Genomic DNA, 14,554 nt, shown 5'->3' with positions numbered 1-14,554 from the left:
CCAGCAAGTGTGTTGGTGCTGGCCAGGCCAAAACTGTAAATGATCATTTGTTCTTAGTGTTTTTGTCTGGTTAAATAAAGGTGAAATGAAAAAAAGTGTGTGGAAAATTTTTCAGCGTCTCAGTTTATTCACATTTTCTTCAAACAGGAGACATTTCTAATACGAACACAGGAGTGGTGAGAAGAGCCTTAAGAATTAGATTTGTTAGAGCATTTATTTATTACTTTCATTCCCATTTATTATGAGCAAGTAACTTTTTTTTTTTTTATCTGTGAACGGCAATGAAAATAACAAACTGTGACACAACCTCTTAGTTACAAACCCTTTTGAATTGCTCATCTTTGTTCAAGAAAACTCGTTTTAAAGAGCAATACAACAAAGTCCATGCTCAATAATCCAGGTACACAATCCAACATTTTTCAGTCAGGTCATCTGGACAGTTTCTTTTTTTTGTGCTGAAACGTTTCACCTTCGGTCCGGAAGGCTTCATCAGTCAAGGAAACACACAACAAAACTGATTCTTCTCCCAACAGCTTACTCCAAAGTGGAACAAACCAGTTCTGCTTGTGATAAGATGGTCTCTTTGGTACGCCCCCTCCTCCATTGCCGGCCCTCTTCCTTGTTGACAGTCTTGTCAAACTGGTTGAAAACAACAAAGTCCACAAAGTCTGATGAAGCCTTCCGGATCGAAGGCGAAACGTTTCAGCACAAAAAAAAAAGTAACTGTCCAGATGACCTGACTGAAAAATGTTGGATAGAGAGCAATACGTTTTGAGACTTACAGGAGAGGAAAACTGTTTCTACAACCCAATCTGTAAAGTTAATAGATAAGCAATTAGCTGGCTAATCCTTGAAAATGATGCCCAGGATTGAATATGTTACTGGTCAGCGCATAAATAACTGAAATAGCTGAAACAGTGTTCAAAAGTTTCAAAGAACAAGTCAGTTCAGTAAAGACAAAACAGCTGTTTATGTGTGTCTGTGGTTTATATGTAGCATAAGTACAGTATTATATGAACCAGTTGACAGGTTTTTCACCAAACTTTCAGAAAGTAACTGATTTTACATCTTCACTTCTGGGATCAAGCCCTATCAAGATGGCTGCCACAGCTAAGAAAAGTTAGCATACGCTAAAACGGCAATAATTCACTCTTTAAAATCGATTGAGCTAAATCTGATGTGGTAGGTAGTAGGTTGGAGTGGGCAGCATGGTGGCATAGTCAGCAGAGCTGTTGCCTCTCAGCAAGAAGGTCGCCAGTTCAACTCCCGGTCTGGGGCCTTTCTGGGTGGAGTTTGCATGTTCTCTCCATGCATGTGTAGGTTTTCCCTGGGTACTCCGGTTTAGTAATTAGACTGATTGGTAACTCTAAATTGTCCCTCGGTGTGAGTGAGAGAGTGAATGGTTGTTTGTCTCTATGTGTCCCTGTGATGGACCACAGACCAGTGGTGATTTTATCCTCTTTTTGGGGGGTGCTCGTGCACCCCTCAGCAGCCCTGAAAAATAAAGAAACAACCATTAGGATTTTGAAAGGAAGCTTAGTTCTCAAACCTTAGATTCACCAAAATACTGAATAAATATGGAATAAATGATGACAGTCTTAAACGGCCCAGTAAAATCTATGATTTTTTTTTTTTTTGCGCGAGTCGGATCCTCAACGCCATCTGTCAATCAATCCAGTGGGCTTGTCAGCAACTGACCAATCAGCGATCACAGTTTGTCCTCATGTAAGACATCTGACATTGTAGGATTTGTCAGTACAAAATGTTTGTATGTGTGCAAAGAGTGCAAACATACCAGTACTCGTCTGACTCAATGAAACAAGTTCATCATTAAACTTTCATGGCCACCACATCGCTCAAGCCAAGAGCCATTGTCAGCACTGGGGGCTAAGCACCTGTAAGGTCGGATTCTAGAATTGCCTCTGCCAGACATACGTCTACGGCAGGGGTTTGCTGCAATCTGTGTCTCTGGAGCCACGTGCGGATCTTTGTTTTCTCCGCAGCGACTCTTTCGAGCTTTGACCAAAACTAACATAAAACTGGATTTTAGAGGATGTTACCCACAACAACAAATGACGAGTTTGAGCAGCTTTCTTGTCATTCTTGCCTTTGCAAATATGTGGATACTAATACACTGAGTACATTATACTCCCTTTAACTTTATGCTATATTGCTTCAAAGTAGGCTACTCAATTTCTCCAAAATTTAAAAATAAATAAATAAATAAAAAAAATAACTGCAAACCAAAAAAGAAAAAGCGAGTAAAAATAATGGCTGGCTGGAATCCAGTCTTTTCTTTAGTCTTAAAATGTAAAAATATCAATAGATGTTCATCACGATGGATCAGTGGTTAGCACTGTTGCCTCACAGCAAGAAGGTCCTGAGTCCAACTCCCAGTTAGATCTAGGATATTACTTCTCGTGCTTGCGTATTTTCTCCGGGTACTCCAGTTTCATCACACAGACCAAAAACATGCATGTTAGGCCCAGGCCTCCCATGCAAACGAGATCTGTGATCTTAATGGGATTTGTCTGGTTAAATAAATAAAAACAATCATTAGATGTTTTGTTAGTTTTATAATTTTATGCCTATTGGCCAGAAAAAGCCCCCTCTAACAAACAAAGTGGCCCAAGGGCCACCAGGTGATGACAGATGCGGCTCTTTTGATCCTAAAGGTCGCAGACCCCTTGGTCATCTTCAACCGGCTTACCGCGTCTCGCGAGATCTCACGATATCTCACGAGATCTTGCATTACGTCTTTACAAGGTTTCAAAAACGCACGTAACTCCATCCATTATGACGATATGCGTCCGTTCTAGGAAAGCTTGCCCGTTAATTATACAACTTTTTAAAGTAGGCTAACACTCGAATAACAAAAAGGGGCGGTAAAGCCCTGACTCTTGTTTCTTTAACCCACCAGTGTCCAGCCAAAAGCAGCCTGTCTCCGGCAGCCTGTGGTTAGCAGTGACGCCGGGGTGGGCTGGTCCTTCAAGCCGAGCTCTCCAGCTGCTCACAGGAGAGTGGGCGAGCTGGGATAGGCTGGGAGTTTGGTCGGAACCGTCAACGGGCAGGGACAAGGCTGAAAGAAAGAAAGTAGAGGGGAAGCAACGGAGCCGACAAACGGACAGGAAACCGGGCGGAAAAGCGGTTTTTGTCCGGAGTCACGGACCAGAACAGAGCGAATGACGAAGGAGAGCGGCGGTTGTATTAAATAATATACAACTTTTCCAACCGGTGCGTGATCCCTCCTAAGAAACTTCCAGGGGTTTCTGCGTTTGGTTAACGCAAGAAGGCAAGAAGAAGGGGACACCATGCCACCGCGCGCCGTGCACGAAGTAACCGTGCAAGATGTCCAGAAGAGAAGGATTCCGAGCAAACACTACGTAAGATATATGTGCACGATCACACTTTGGAGTGAGGGGATTCTTTAGCTGGTGGGACAAGCGATAACAAAGAGTGTCAAATTACAGAGGGGGGGCACAAGAGGGGGGAAATATGGCTTTTGAAAAAAAAACAAAAAAAAAAAACATTTAGATTGGGACTGTTAGTTTCAGATAATAAAAAAAAGTCCCACAGTGACAAAGAGACAAGGTTGTTTTATTCTATACTCTAGGAAATAACTACTGAATACAAATTTGTTTAGGTGTAATTTTAGGTGTAAACATCTAAAAGTGATGCAGAAACGCATTTATCACGTCTAGGCTGGACTAATGCAATGGTTTGTAAATACTTCTTTAAAACGTCTCCAGTTGATCCAGAATGCTGCTGCCAGAGTCAATGGCAGGAGACATAATATCGCTCCAGTTTTTTTTTTTTTTTTTCCAATGGCTCCCTGTCAAATTTAGAATATAATTCAAAATCTCATTTCTAACCTACAAAGCTCTCAACAACCTAGCTCCATTGTATATTACAGGTCTTATTGTTCCGTATAACGGAGCACTTGACTCTCAGACTGCAGGCTTACTTGTGGTTCCTAGAGTTTCTAAATGCAGAATAGGAGGACGAGCTTTCAGTTCTCTGTAGGGGTGCACCGATTGCAGTTTTCTGGCCGATCACCGAGCTCTAAAAAAAGTCTGACCTGCCGATTCTGATTTCGGCCAATATAGATTTTGTTTTATTAGCGACACCGTCAGGTGTTGTAAGGTCACAATGCACCTTCAATTTTCCAGTATTTTATTGAAAAACATACACTTGAATAATATCCAACAATACAAACTTGTTTTAACTGGCCACGAGGTAGTGTTCTGAAATATAAACGAAGTTTAGACAATTGTTGTTAAAACTACAAGAAATCGGTAAAATCGGTTTCTCATTTAAGTGTCGGACGATCTTTGATTTCCCAAGCAGTCTGCTCCTCAGATAAATAGTGTTAACTTACTTTTTATGTACCATATGAATATTTCTGTTCAGTGCCCTGGGATGACTTCTGTTGTGACTTGGCGCTATATAAATAAACTGAATTGAATTGAATGTTTGGCTCATTTGACCTATGCCCCCTCATGTATGTGAATAGAGTCAATTGACTTAAATTGACCTCACCAACAAACTGAACTCTGTCTAACTGTTGGTTTTAGCTTTGTGTGGTGAAGTTCTCAGGACATACTCTAGGCAAATTATTGTCTGCCAACATTTCGGAGGCATTTCAAGCGTTGCCATGAGTCAGTTCTGCCCATTAACTCAACAAAACAGATCAGGAGGGATAAATATTTGTTAAGGCAGTGACAGCTTTATTCTAACATGGAATAAGCCATTTATTATCATGTATTGGTGCATTTGGACCTTTTATAGTGTTTGTTTTGTAAGGAAGTTTTAATTTGTGCATTTAGTATCCAAACCAGTTCAAAGGATTTAAGTTTTAAGAACACAAGACCATGTTATTCCTCTCAGTAATTTCTGCCAAGCTTGAACGTTTGCCAAGAATGTCAGAAAGACAAAGACTCATTTCTAACATCTCTATACAATGACACTTTAATCAGTTTTGTCTTGACTTGAGCAGTGGGAGAAAATAAATGTGCAGGAATTTGTCTGCAAACCCACAGGCAGGAGAAACTGTATGACATCATGGAAACAACAAGTCCAAAAATGAGACACTAATGGCAACATAACAGGTGTTTGCCACTTCTCTGTCCATATTGTGTCCCTACATGAGTGTTCTCTTACAATTCTTTGCCTTCAAATGTTTGTACTTTAAAAAAAACCAAACATGGAGCCAACAGGCGTTATACTGCTGTGAGTTGGTGGCCAAGGACGCTCCAGACTTGTGGTCCTGTGTCTTCTCCATCTGTCTTTTTATGCTGTTGTGTAACTCCTCTTGTTTTGTGCTCATGGTATTTTCTCTCACATGCTGGCTTGACACCCTTTCCAAAACACATTGAGTTTAAATAAAAAATTTAAAAAAAGCCTTTGTGCTCTTCCCAGTCAATTATACCTCAGGTATTTTAAGGGCTTGTATTAAACTTATGAGTAATGTTCAACATTTGGTTTAGCAGACTGTTTTGTCTGTATTTTGACCATTAAATGGATACAAACTGAATTCAACAGTCTACAATTGGTACCAAATTGTATAGATTGGCTTCTGGTCCTTGTGTTTACTGACACAAACTTCTTTTTTTCTTCTTTTTTTTGCCAAACCTCCCTTCTTGTCTGTGTTGCTCCCATCCATGGCAACATTTAACCCTGCTGCCCTGGAATAGAGAGCAAGGCCCAGAGGAGGTCTGGGAGTAAGGCCAGCAACAGTCAGCCAGACAAAGTGAGCCACCGGGGATTTTCCAATCACCTCCCTCCTTGCCCTCCTTTTTTTATTGTCTAGAACAGACTGAAAACCGTGTCTGTTTCCTCCAGACCGCAGCAATTAGGTTAGATGTGTAATAACAGTGATCATTTCGTATTAAAATGTTCTTTCATTTATAAAGTTTTTTTTTTTTTTTATGTTTATTTTGGCTCCTCTGCGCTTTGGGGCTCACAAAAATGAACTTACACATGAGATTTGGCACTTGTTTTCTAATCAAGTTCAAGTTTAAGTAGGTTTTACTATCATTCGCATCACATGAGGTACATGAGGTGTAACGAAATTGTGTACACAGGGTCCCAATTACATCCAACAATATCAAAAACATACACTGCAAAAGAAACGGTAGTAAAAGCTAAGATATGAACTAAACACACTAAACTAAGAATACGCTAAACATAAATAGTGCAAAACAATACGCTGAACAACAGCAGCGCAAACAGGAGTCTGTGCGAGGAGATGAGTACAAATGAATACAGCAGTATGAAATAATCAGCAGCATGAGATCAGCAGTAGGCCTGTCACGATAAACAATAAATCAATTAATCGCATGATGAATGAAAATTATCGACCTCATTTTCATTTACCGGCTTTATCGTTTCTTCGTGTCTCTCTCTTCCTACGTAAGACACGGCTCGACTCCTGTGCTCTCCATTGACCCCTCCTTTCTCTTTCCTTTTTAAAAATACATTTTAACCATCCAAAATCACGTTTTTGAATCGTTAAAAGCAGCTAAGCTGAGAAGCTAATCTACAAGCTAAGCTAACAGGCCGGCCTCGGGAATACACCTCCGTCTTGTTGAAGCTCCAAAATTCACGGTTTAAGTCCATGTCTTTGTGTAAAAAAGTTGTTTTTCTCTGCAAAAAGAAGCTGAGAACTTGTGTACTGATTTATTTTTATTTTTATTAAAGGCTTTGTGTGAAAAATGCTATGCTAAAGAGCTCATATCACAGAGCGTCCACCATGTCGGCCCATGTCACGTCAAGGGCCCTCCCATTTTTCTTAAAGCGACGCTGCTCAGCTATCCATCCTTTGGTTCAAACAGTCTTATACTGCCATCAGGCGGTCAAAACAGGTACTACACTTCAACCAAATCAACATTTCTTCTAAAATATGACAATTAATTATTGTTAAGTTTAAAACAATATTATCGTTTATCGCAATAATTTCTAAGACAATTAATCGCCCAGCAAAATTTGTTATTGTGACAGGCTTAATCAGCAGCATGGATAATCAGCAGCACATATCACCAATCAAAGTGCGTGATGTTAGATGCCCTTTGTGACGCAACCTGGGCTCAAACCTGTAGCCTCAGAATAATGAGGCTGCAGTATTGACCACAGAGCTACTGTGGCCCCTTTCGTTTGCAAAGTACAATGTGAAAATGATATCACCTTAATGTAAGCTTAATGCCTCTTTTGTTTCAAGCATAACATCAGCTGTTCCTTCTTTTACCTCTCTGAGACAATGCCTGCCACGGCAATATTCCATAAAAAGCCACAACAGTTATCCATACAGGATAATGATCCATTCATCAACAGGAAGTGATTCAAATACTTTAGGAAGTTGAATAATGCAATATTCTTGCTGTGTTCATGTGGACAGACAATAATAGAGGCTGATGTCTGATGTAGGCCAACTGAGAGTGTCTGTCTGCCTTTCTACATCTGGGCCATGGGGTTTTCAACAAAATAGGAATACTGCCCCAAATAGTCTGGATTTCATGGTTTCTCGTGATTGTTGAAGTTTACTTTTGCAAGTTCTTTGTAAATTTTATGTTTATTTTTTTTTGCTTTGACAGGTTTACATCATCAAAGTCTCCTGGAGCGATGGCAGCACAGAAACCATATACAGACGCTACAGCAAGTTTTTTGACCTCCAGGTGAGTAACTGTTAGTATGTGTTGTTTGTGTTGAGTGTTTTTGACTCAGTTTAGTTTATACCGTTTAGTGTATACAGCCGTCCCTCGCTATATTGCGGTTCACTTCTTGCGGCTTCACTGTATCGTGGATTTTTTAAACCTGTTTTTTTTTTTTTTTTACATTGTACATACTGTACATTCATCTCATCATCGCCATCACCAAAGTGTTTAAGAGCATCTGAAGTGCTTATAAGATAGTGGGAAAGGTTTGTAGGAGTGTGGGAAGGTTTTATAAAGCTTTAAACCGATATGGTGAATTCATTCATTCAACCTTTATTTAGACATTAATCACAATGAGCCTCAGGGACTCATTTACAAGAGAGACCTGTTTTTGGACTGCACTTACATAGCACCTTTCTATCTAATCAAGATACTCAAATCGCTTTACACTACAACCTGTGCCCTCATTTACCCATTCATACAGCACTCTACTATATATGTACAAAGACTAATCAGAGCTTTATCACATTCATACACCGATGGGACACACATCGGAGGCAATGAGGGGTTCAGTGTCTTGCCCAGGGACACTTGGACATGTGACTGCTGGTGGAATCGAAACCCCAACTCCTGCATTGGAGGACGACTGCTCTAACCACTCAGCCACAGCTGCCCTATAAATAATATAATATATATATTGCTGCTACTTTGCGGATTTTCACTACCCTGGGGATGTCTGGAATGTAACCCTAGATCACTGTATATTTTTGTTTATACTGACATGAATAACTACTAAGGTTGGACGATATGGTCAAAACTTTTATCACAACATATTTCTTAATTTCGGTCAATAACGATATAATTCAATATCGATATAAACAATATAAAAGCCTCAGAAAAGCTGTACAAACTGTACAAATAAATTAATGTTCTCCTTTTATTTATATTTAGCCTTCAAAAAAAATGGAAATCACCGTCAAATAAACATAAAACTCTCAACGTTGTCAATATTAATAGTTTTAACTTTAAACAACAACAACATAACCTAACCCATGCACCAGACATTTGCTACATGTGTTTCTCTTTTGATACAGCTGGGAGTGTTGTTTCAGGGACACGTTGGTTCAAACTTTTATTGTGCTTAATCGTCTGTCTCTCAGTATATTCTATCGAGTGGAACAAGTTAGATGTGTTCCCACCGCTAGTTGGAACGACTCTCCATCACATTTTGCAGCACACTGAAACCTGCAGTTAATCAGATCTAACCGATAGCCGGAGATAGCCAAATCACTTCCACACCGCCGAATTAGTCTTTCCTCTCTTATCAATTATTTAATCTGTGTTCTCTTCTCTTGTGAAAGCCTGTTCAGTCACATTCTGACGGTCATGGGCACTCATTTTGAAGCGAAAACTTAACGCGCATTGGAGATTAGCCTAGCCTAGCCTAGCCTGCTACCGCTAACACCTTCTGGACTCGAGCTCTGCATAACATCTATGTCACCATGCACTTACCTAGTTGTGTCACACCTTTTTCTGTCCGGCTTGAAACTGAAGCGGCCACTTCAACCCGAACAGAAAAAGAAATGCGTCAGTGAAACGCTGTAATCATATCGAAATATTGAAAATGTGCTTAAAACTCATATCACCATTAACAACAATGTCCATGCTCAATAATCCAGGTATACAATCCAACATTTTTCAGTCAGGTCATCATATCACCATTATTGAATAAAAGTATATTGCGATATATATCGATATCGAATTATTGTCCAGCCCTAATAACCACCAAAATTAACTTTCTTTGCAACATATGCAACTTTCATCTACATACGACTGTTTTAGGTGAAAAACGATTATGTTGCCTAAAACGTGCACGTCCACACTGGAGACATTTTTTACCTTTTTTTTTTTTTTTTTTTCTTGTGTTTGCTTCACTTGATCTAGATCCTGTTGTCAGTTACCTTTGGTCATGAGCTGAAACTGTCAATGATTGAAAAGTTTGACCAAATCCAAACAAACAAGATCTAATTGTTTTGAGAAGGAAAAAAATAAAACTATGCTTAAAATGCCTTCCCTTGTGATTTTGATGTGTTGAATTCCATTGCCTTTGTCATCTAGGGGCCTGGCAATTGTGTTTTAATGTATTAGTTGGAATTTCTGTTTTGTTTGGACTGATTTTATTTTTTTAATGGACGAAAACAATTCCAGTTTAACAAATGTTTCAGAGTAACCCAGCTTGTGTTTTTATTTTCTGTCCTGTAAAATTACAGAAATGCATGTTTCAGGTGGCAAAAAGTCATGACACTTTTTTTTTTTTCCCACTGATAAAGATGAGCATGAGTCCAGAAAGTAAATGGAAGGTCTGGCTTCATTGTACAAGCAGCTTTTCCCAGCTCCACCCTTTTGACACTGGTAATTATGTTGCATGTGAGGAGTCAGAAAATGTCCCTGTGATGTTAATGGAGGGCAGTGATGAATGGGACGACCACAGCGATGACCACAGATATGTATGAACCATTTAAACCTAATGCTGCCAGTGTGTGTTGCACAGGAAGGAAATCTTAGTATCATAGTTTCCCTTCCTCTTTCGAAGGTAATGGATCTCAGGGACTGGCAATATCTGAGCTTGGAGAGCACAGCTTCCCAAGAAATCAAGTAAAGAGATTGCCTCAAATGAGCATGCAGTCAATTCAGACGAAACATATTGTCAATCCTAACTGAATTTGCTACGTAGTAATTGATTTAAATATATGCATGAGCAATGAAGTATAGGCATGTAATTCCTCACCAAAGCTTCCTGGGGTTGCCATTGTGCAGGTAACCAAAAGACTAAAGTGTTAAATACTAATTCCATCAGTATTGAACCTGCAAAGATGGCAACAGAACGCTTGTTCATCTGCTCATGTTACTATTTTTCTTTTACTGGTAGCTAAATGTCTGTTGTGAGGCGAGGCAACATTAAAAAAAGCATTTGAAGTTACTGACGACGTTACTGACTGTATATTATTTATTGTTTATGGAGCACAAAATGGTGAAGACAAAGTTGCTTTATAAGTTTTAAACAGAAATTGATTCTAATTGATTTGTTTCACATAATGTATATCACGTTAGTAAAACATTAAAGCTTGCTTTATTGCTGGATCTTGTGAGGAAAAGTTTGAGAGACATTTTGAACATTAAACCACAATGATTTTTTTTTTTTTTTGGATAACTTCACTTTCTGGCAATTGCCTTTTAATTTAAAATTGTGGCTATTTTTATGTTTTAAAAATTCAAACTGCCGTGAGGTTTTGTCTTATATTTCAAACATTACTTTGTGAAATCAGTTTTGTTTTTGAAGTTTTTAGAAACAGCTAAATAGTGTAATTATTTTAAGGAAGAAGAATATAAAGAGGGTTTTTAAAATAATAACGAGACAATGGATTTTATTTCTCTAATGGTCTGAAAAGTGTTTTGAAAGCCAGAAATATTATCTAGTGTAATGGCTGGTGCATTACTAACCGATCAGTTCTGCAATCTTCTTTTTATTTTATTTTATTTGTAAATAACTTTTTGTCTTGTTGCTACACCACACAGTAAGCAAACATGTCCGTCGTTTCACAGTTTATTTTCATCTTTTCACACCCTGTTTATTGCATTACTTCATCAAATGACCAGAATGTCTTATCGCTATCACTGACACAGTGTTTAATGGTCATATGAGGTATTTTCAGCTGATGCATTCCTCACCACCACAGCTATGTCATTCATCTACTTCCTGTTGTGTTTGGTGTGTCGAGCTAATGACGGCATGGTAAGAAAAGGAAATGGAAAAATTACAAATGTTTTTTATCACGTTCTTCACAAAAGTGTATTTAACAGTATGTCATTTTAAGCAACTGATTGGAAAATACAACAATTTATCATGAAAATTATCATCCTTCTATATATTAAGATTTAAAAAAAAAGTCAGTATGTGTGCATGTGGAGTTTTAAAATTAGGCTTCAAAATGTACCTAAAAGAGTAGACTATGACTTTGCTGCTGACTATTGGCTTTGATGAGAAAGAACTAAGCTGAACTTACTGGTATCCTCCCTCGTTCATGGCCATCATAGTGATGTCATTTTAGCTCTTCTTGTTAACCACTTCTTTTTTTTGTCATCCTCTTTTGCCTTTCCATTGCCTGGTCTTCTCACCATTTTTTTCTTGATTTGATGTTATTTGGTCTTTCCGAATTTCTGCTTAGGATCCTGGCAGGATGTGTGATTCACCACATCCTGTCAGTAAATTTACACACATCAGCTAACACTTGGAATAAACCATGACAACATGTGTTTTCTGCGTGACCACTGACGCTGACTGTGCTGTTGCATTGACGTGGTTTTACTTCCTAGTTGAGAATTGTGGTTGAAGAAATTGTTATATAGTCGTTTTCTCTCGCCTCTTTGTAATAACTTGTAATGCTTACTGTAAGTTAAAGAACCCTATTAATAGTACCTCATTAATTTTCCAGCTGTCAAAGAAAGACCTGCGGATGTGATGTACAACACTAACAAAAATGCAACACTTTTTTAGCAATTTTTGTAGTTTTTGGTGTTTGAAGTGGCTAAACTGATTAATGTCCATCCATCCATCCATTTTCTTTACCCGCTTATTCCATTTTGGGTCACGGGGGTCGCTGGTGCCCATGTCCAGCAATCACTGTGCGAGGGGCGGGGTACACCCTGGACGGGTCGCCAGTCCATCACAGGGACACATAGAGACAAACGAGACAAACAAACATTCACTCTCTCACTCACACCTAGGGACAATTTAGAGTTACCAATCAGCCTAACATGCATGTTTTTGGACTGTGGGAGGAAACCGGAGTACCCGGAGAAAACCCACGCATGCACGGAGAGAACATGCAAACTCCACGCAGAAAGGCCCCTGGACCGGGGTTTGAACCAAGGACCTGCTCGCTGAGAGGCAGCAGCTCTACCAGTTGCGCCACCGTGCTGCCAACTGATTAATGTGTAATGTAAAAATAGTATGACGATCATAAGAATAGATGGCAACCCTTCACCTATGTGAAAGTTTATTTTGTTGACATTGGTTAACATTTCGGATGATGGCATCCACGTTTCAGTCTGTATTTTCTTGTCTCTTTATGTCTGTAGCACTGATAAGTAAAATGTTTATCAATAGGAAAATGCATTTATTTCCCCTCTCCATCCTTCCATCCATTTTCTTTATACCCACTTCTTCCTTTCCGGGTCAATTGTGTCCATATCCAGCAGTCACTGTGCTAGAGTTGAGAGAACAGGGACATGTCTCCAGTTCATCACAGGGACACATAGAGACAAATGAGACAACCAGCCATTCACTCTCACTCACACCCAATTTAGAGTTACCAATCAGCCCAACATACATGTTTTTGGTCTGTGGGAAGAAACCGGAGTACCCGGAGAAAACCCATGCATGCACGGAGAGAACTCCACCCAGAAATGCCCCCAGCTGGGATTCAATCCAGCGACCTTCTTGTTGAGAAGCAGCAGCTGTACCAAATGAGCCACTGTGCCACCCGTTTTTCCCCCTCTCAGAATATTAAAATAAATACATAGCTGCCTCCCCCAATATCCTTCCACCTGAAGGATATTGCTTTTAAGGCGTAGTGTCTACTCCAGTGTATAATTTAGCTAGATATGAAAAGATGCAGGAAAATAAATGTCATTTCAAATTATTTAAAATTTGCTTTTCCCATCTGCAACAATTTTATGGTTTTTTTTTGGCTAGGTTTGGTGGATGGTGGAGAGTCTTTTTTTTTTTTTTTTTAAATGCTGTAATAATGTAAGCTCGTCATGTGTTCCGACAGCAAATGCCATCAAATGTTGTAATACATCCACATACATCCATTATCTTTACCCGTTTTTTCTTTTCCGGGTCGCGGGGTTCACTGGTGACATATCTAGTTGTCACCGTGCGAGAGGTGGAGGATATCCTGGACAGATCGCAAGTCCGTCACAGGGCCGTTGTATTTGACCTGTGGAATGTGAAAAGAACACCTTAAAACTACAGAAGAAAAAAAATATATACATACCTCAAGATAAATTATTTTCATGTTTAGTTAGTCAAAGAAGTTGGTTGTCTGAAGTCAACCTCTGGATGATTAAAACTGTCATAATCCTGAATGGTGACATACCGGTAATTGCTTTTGTGAATGAAATGCAACAAATATATTCCAACATACCACAAACATATGCGTGTACAATATACCAAACAAAACTAAGACTGCCCATAGCAATAGATGTTAATTTCTTAATAAGGGAGCATGCACTTTGCTAAAACATCAAAGTTCATGCTCAGTCATCCAGGCACCAAATCCAATAATGCTCAGTCGGGTCATCTGGACAGTTTCTTTTTTTTTTTTTTTTGTAGAGATGTTTCACCCTCTATCCAGAGGGCTTCATCAATCTGAGGAGTCCAAAGTAAACTGTTTCCCCACTAAGTAGTGCACTCCTTAAGTGGACCAACCAGTTTGCTGGAGATAAGATGGTTTCTGGGGGCTGTCCTGTCCCCTGTCGACTCCTCCCAGGCAGGCAGCCACAGCCAAAGTGGTTCAAGACATCAAAGTTCATGCTTAGCAAAGTGCTAAATGCACCCAAAGCTAAGAGTTTTCAGTGTCAGTTTAATTGTCTGCAACTGGTTACAAGTGACCTCAGACATGGCTTTACAGTAAATTGAATAACAGAATCACTGGTCTTGAGAGAACTGCACTGCAAATAGAGCATCTATTGTTCAAAGATCATTTTTATGGTTTCATTCAGCATTCTTTTCTCCCCACGATCTTTTACGAGTTCTTTTCAGTCCTGATGCCATTAATTCAGAGATCAGACTAGAAAAAAACACAGTTCCCAGGATGAATATGTTACTCACCATATCAGCT

At 39.3% G+C, this 14,554-nt stretch overlaps 1 protein-coding gene across 1 annotated transcript in view; it reads left to right on the top strand.

Moving 5' to 3' along the window:
- Window positions 1-3,006: 3,006 nt before the first annotated feature.
- Window positions 3,007-14,554, top strand: part of sh3pxd2b (SH3 and PX domains 2B) — a 46,768-nt gene continuing 35,220 nt past the window's right edge. The window contains exons 1-2 of the mRNA XM_037687877.1: window positions 3,007-3,383; window positions 7,590-7,670. Coding sequence (XP_037543805.1) covers window positions 3,312-3,383; window positions 7,590-7,670 — 153 coding nt within the window. The 5' untranslated portion in view covers window positions 3,007-3,311. The remainder of the gene's footprint in view (window positions 3,384-7,589; window positions 7,671-14,554) is intronic.

Source organism: Nematolebias whitei, chromosome 14 (genome assembly GCF_014905685.2).
Source record: "Nematolebias whitei isolate Nwh7 chromosome 14, NemWhi1, whole genome shotgun sequence".
Taxonomy (NCBI): domain Eukaryota; kingdom Metazoa; phylum Chordata; class Actinopteri; order Cyprinodontiformes; family Rivulidae; genus Nematolebias; species Nematolebias whitei.
This window is presented reverse-complemented; position numbering and strand designations above follow the sequence as displayed.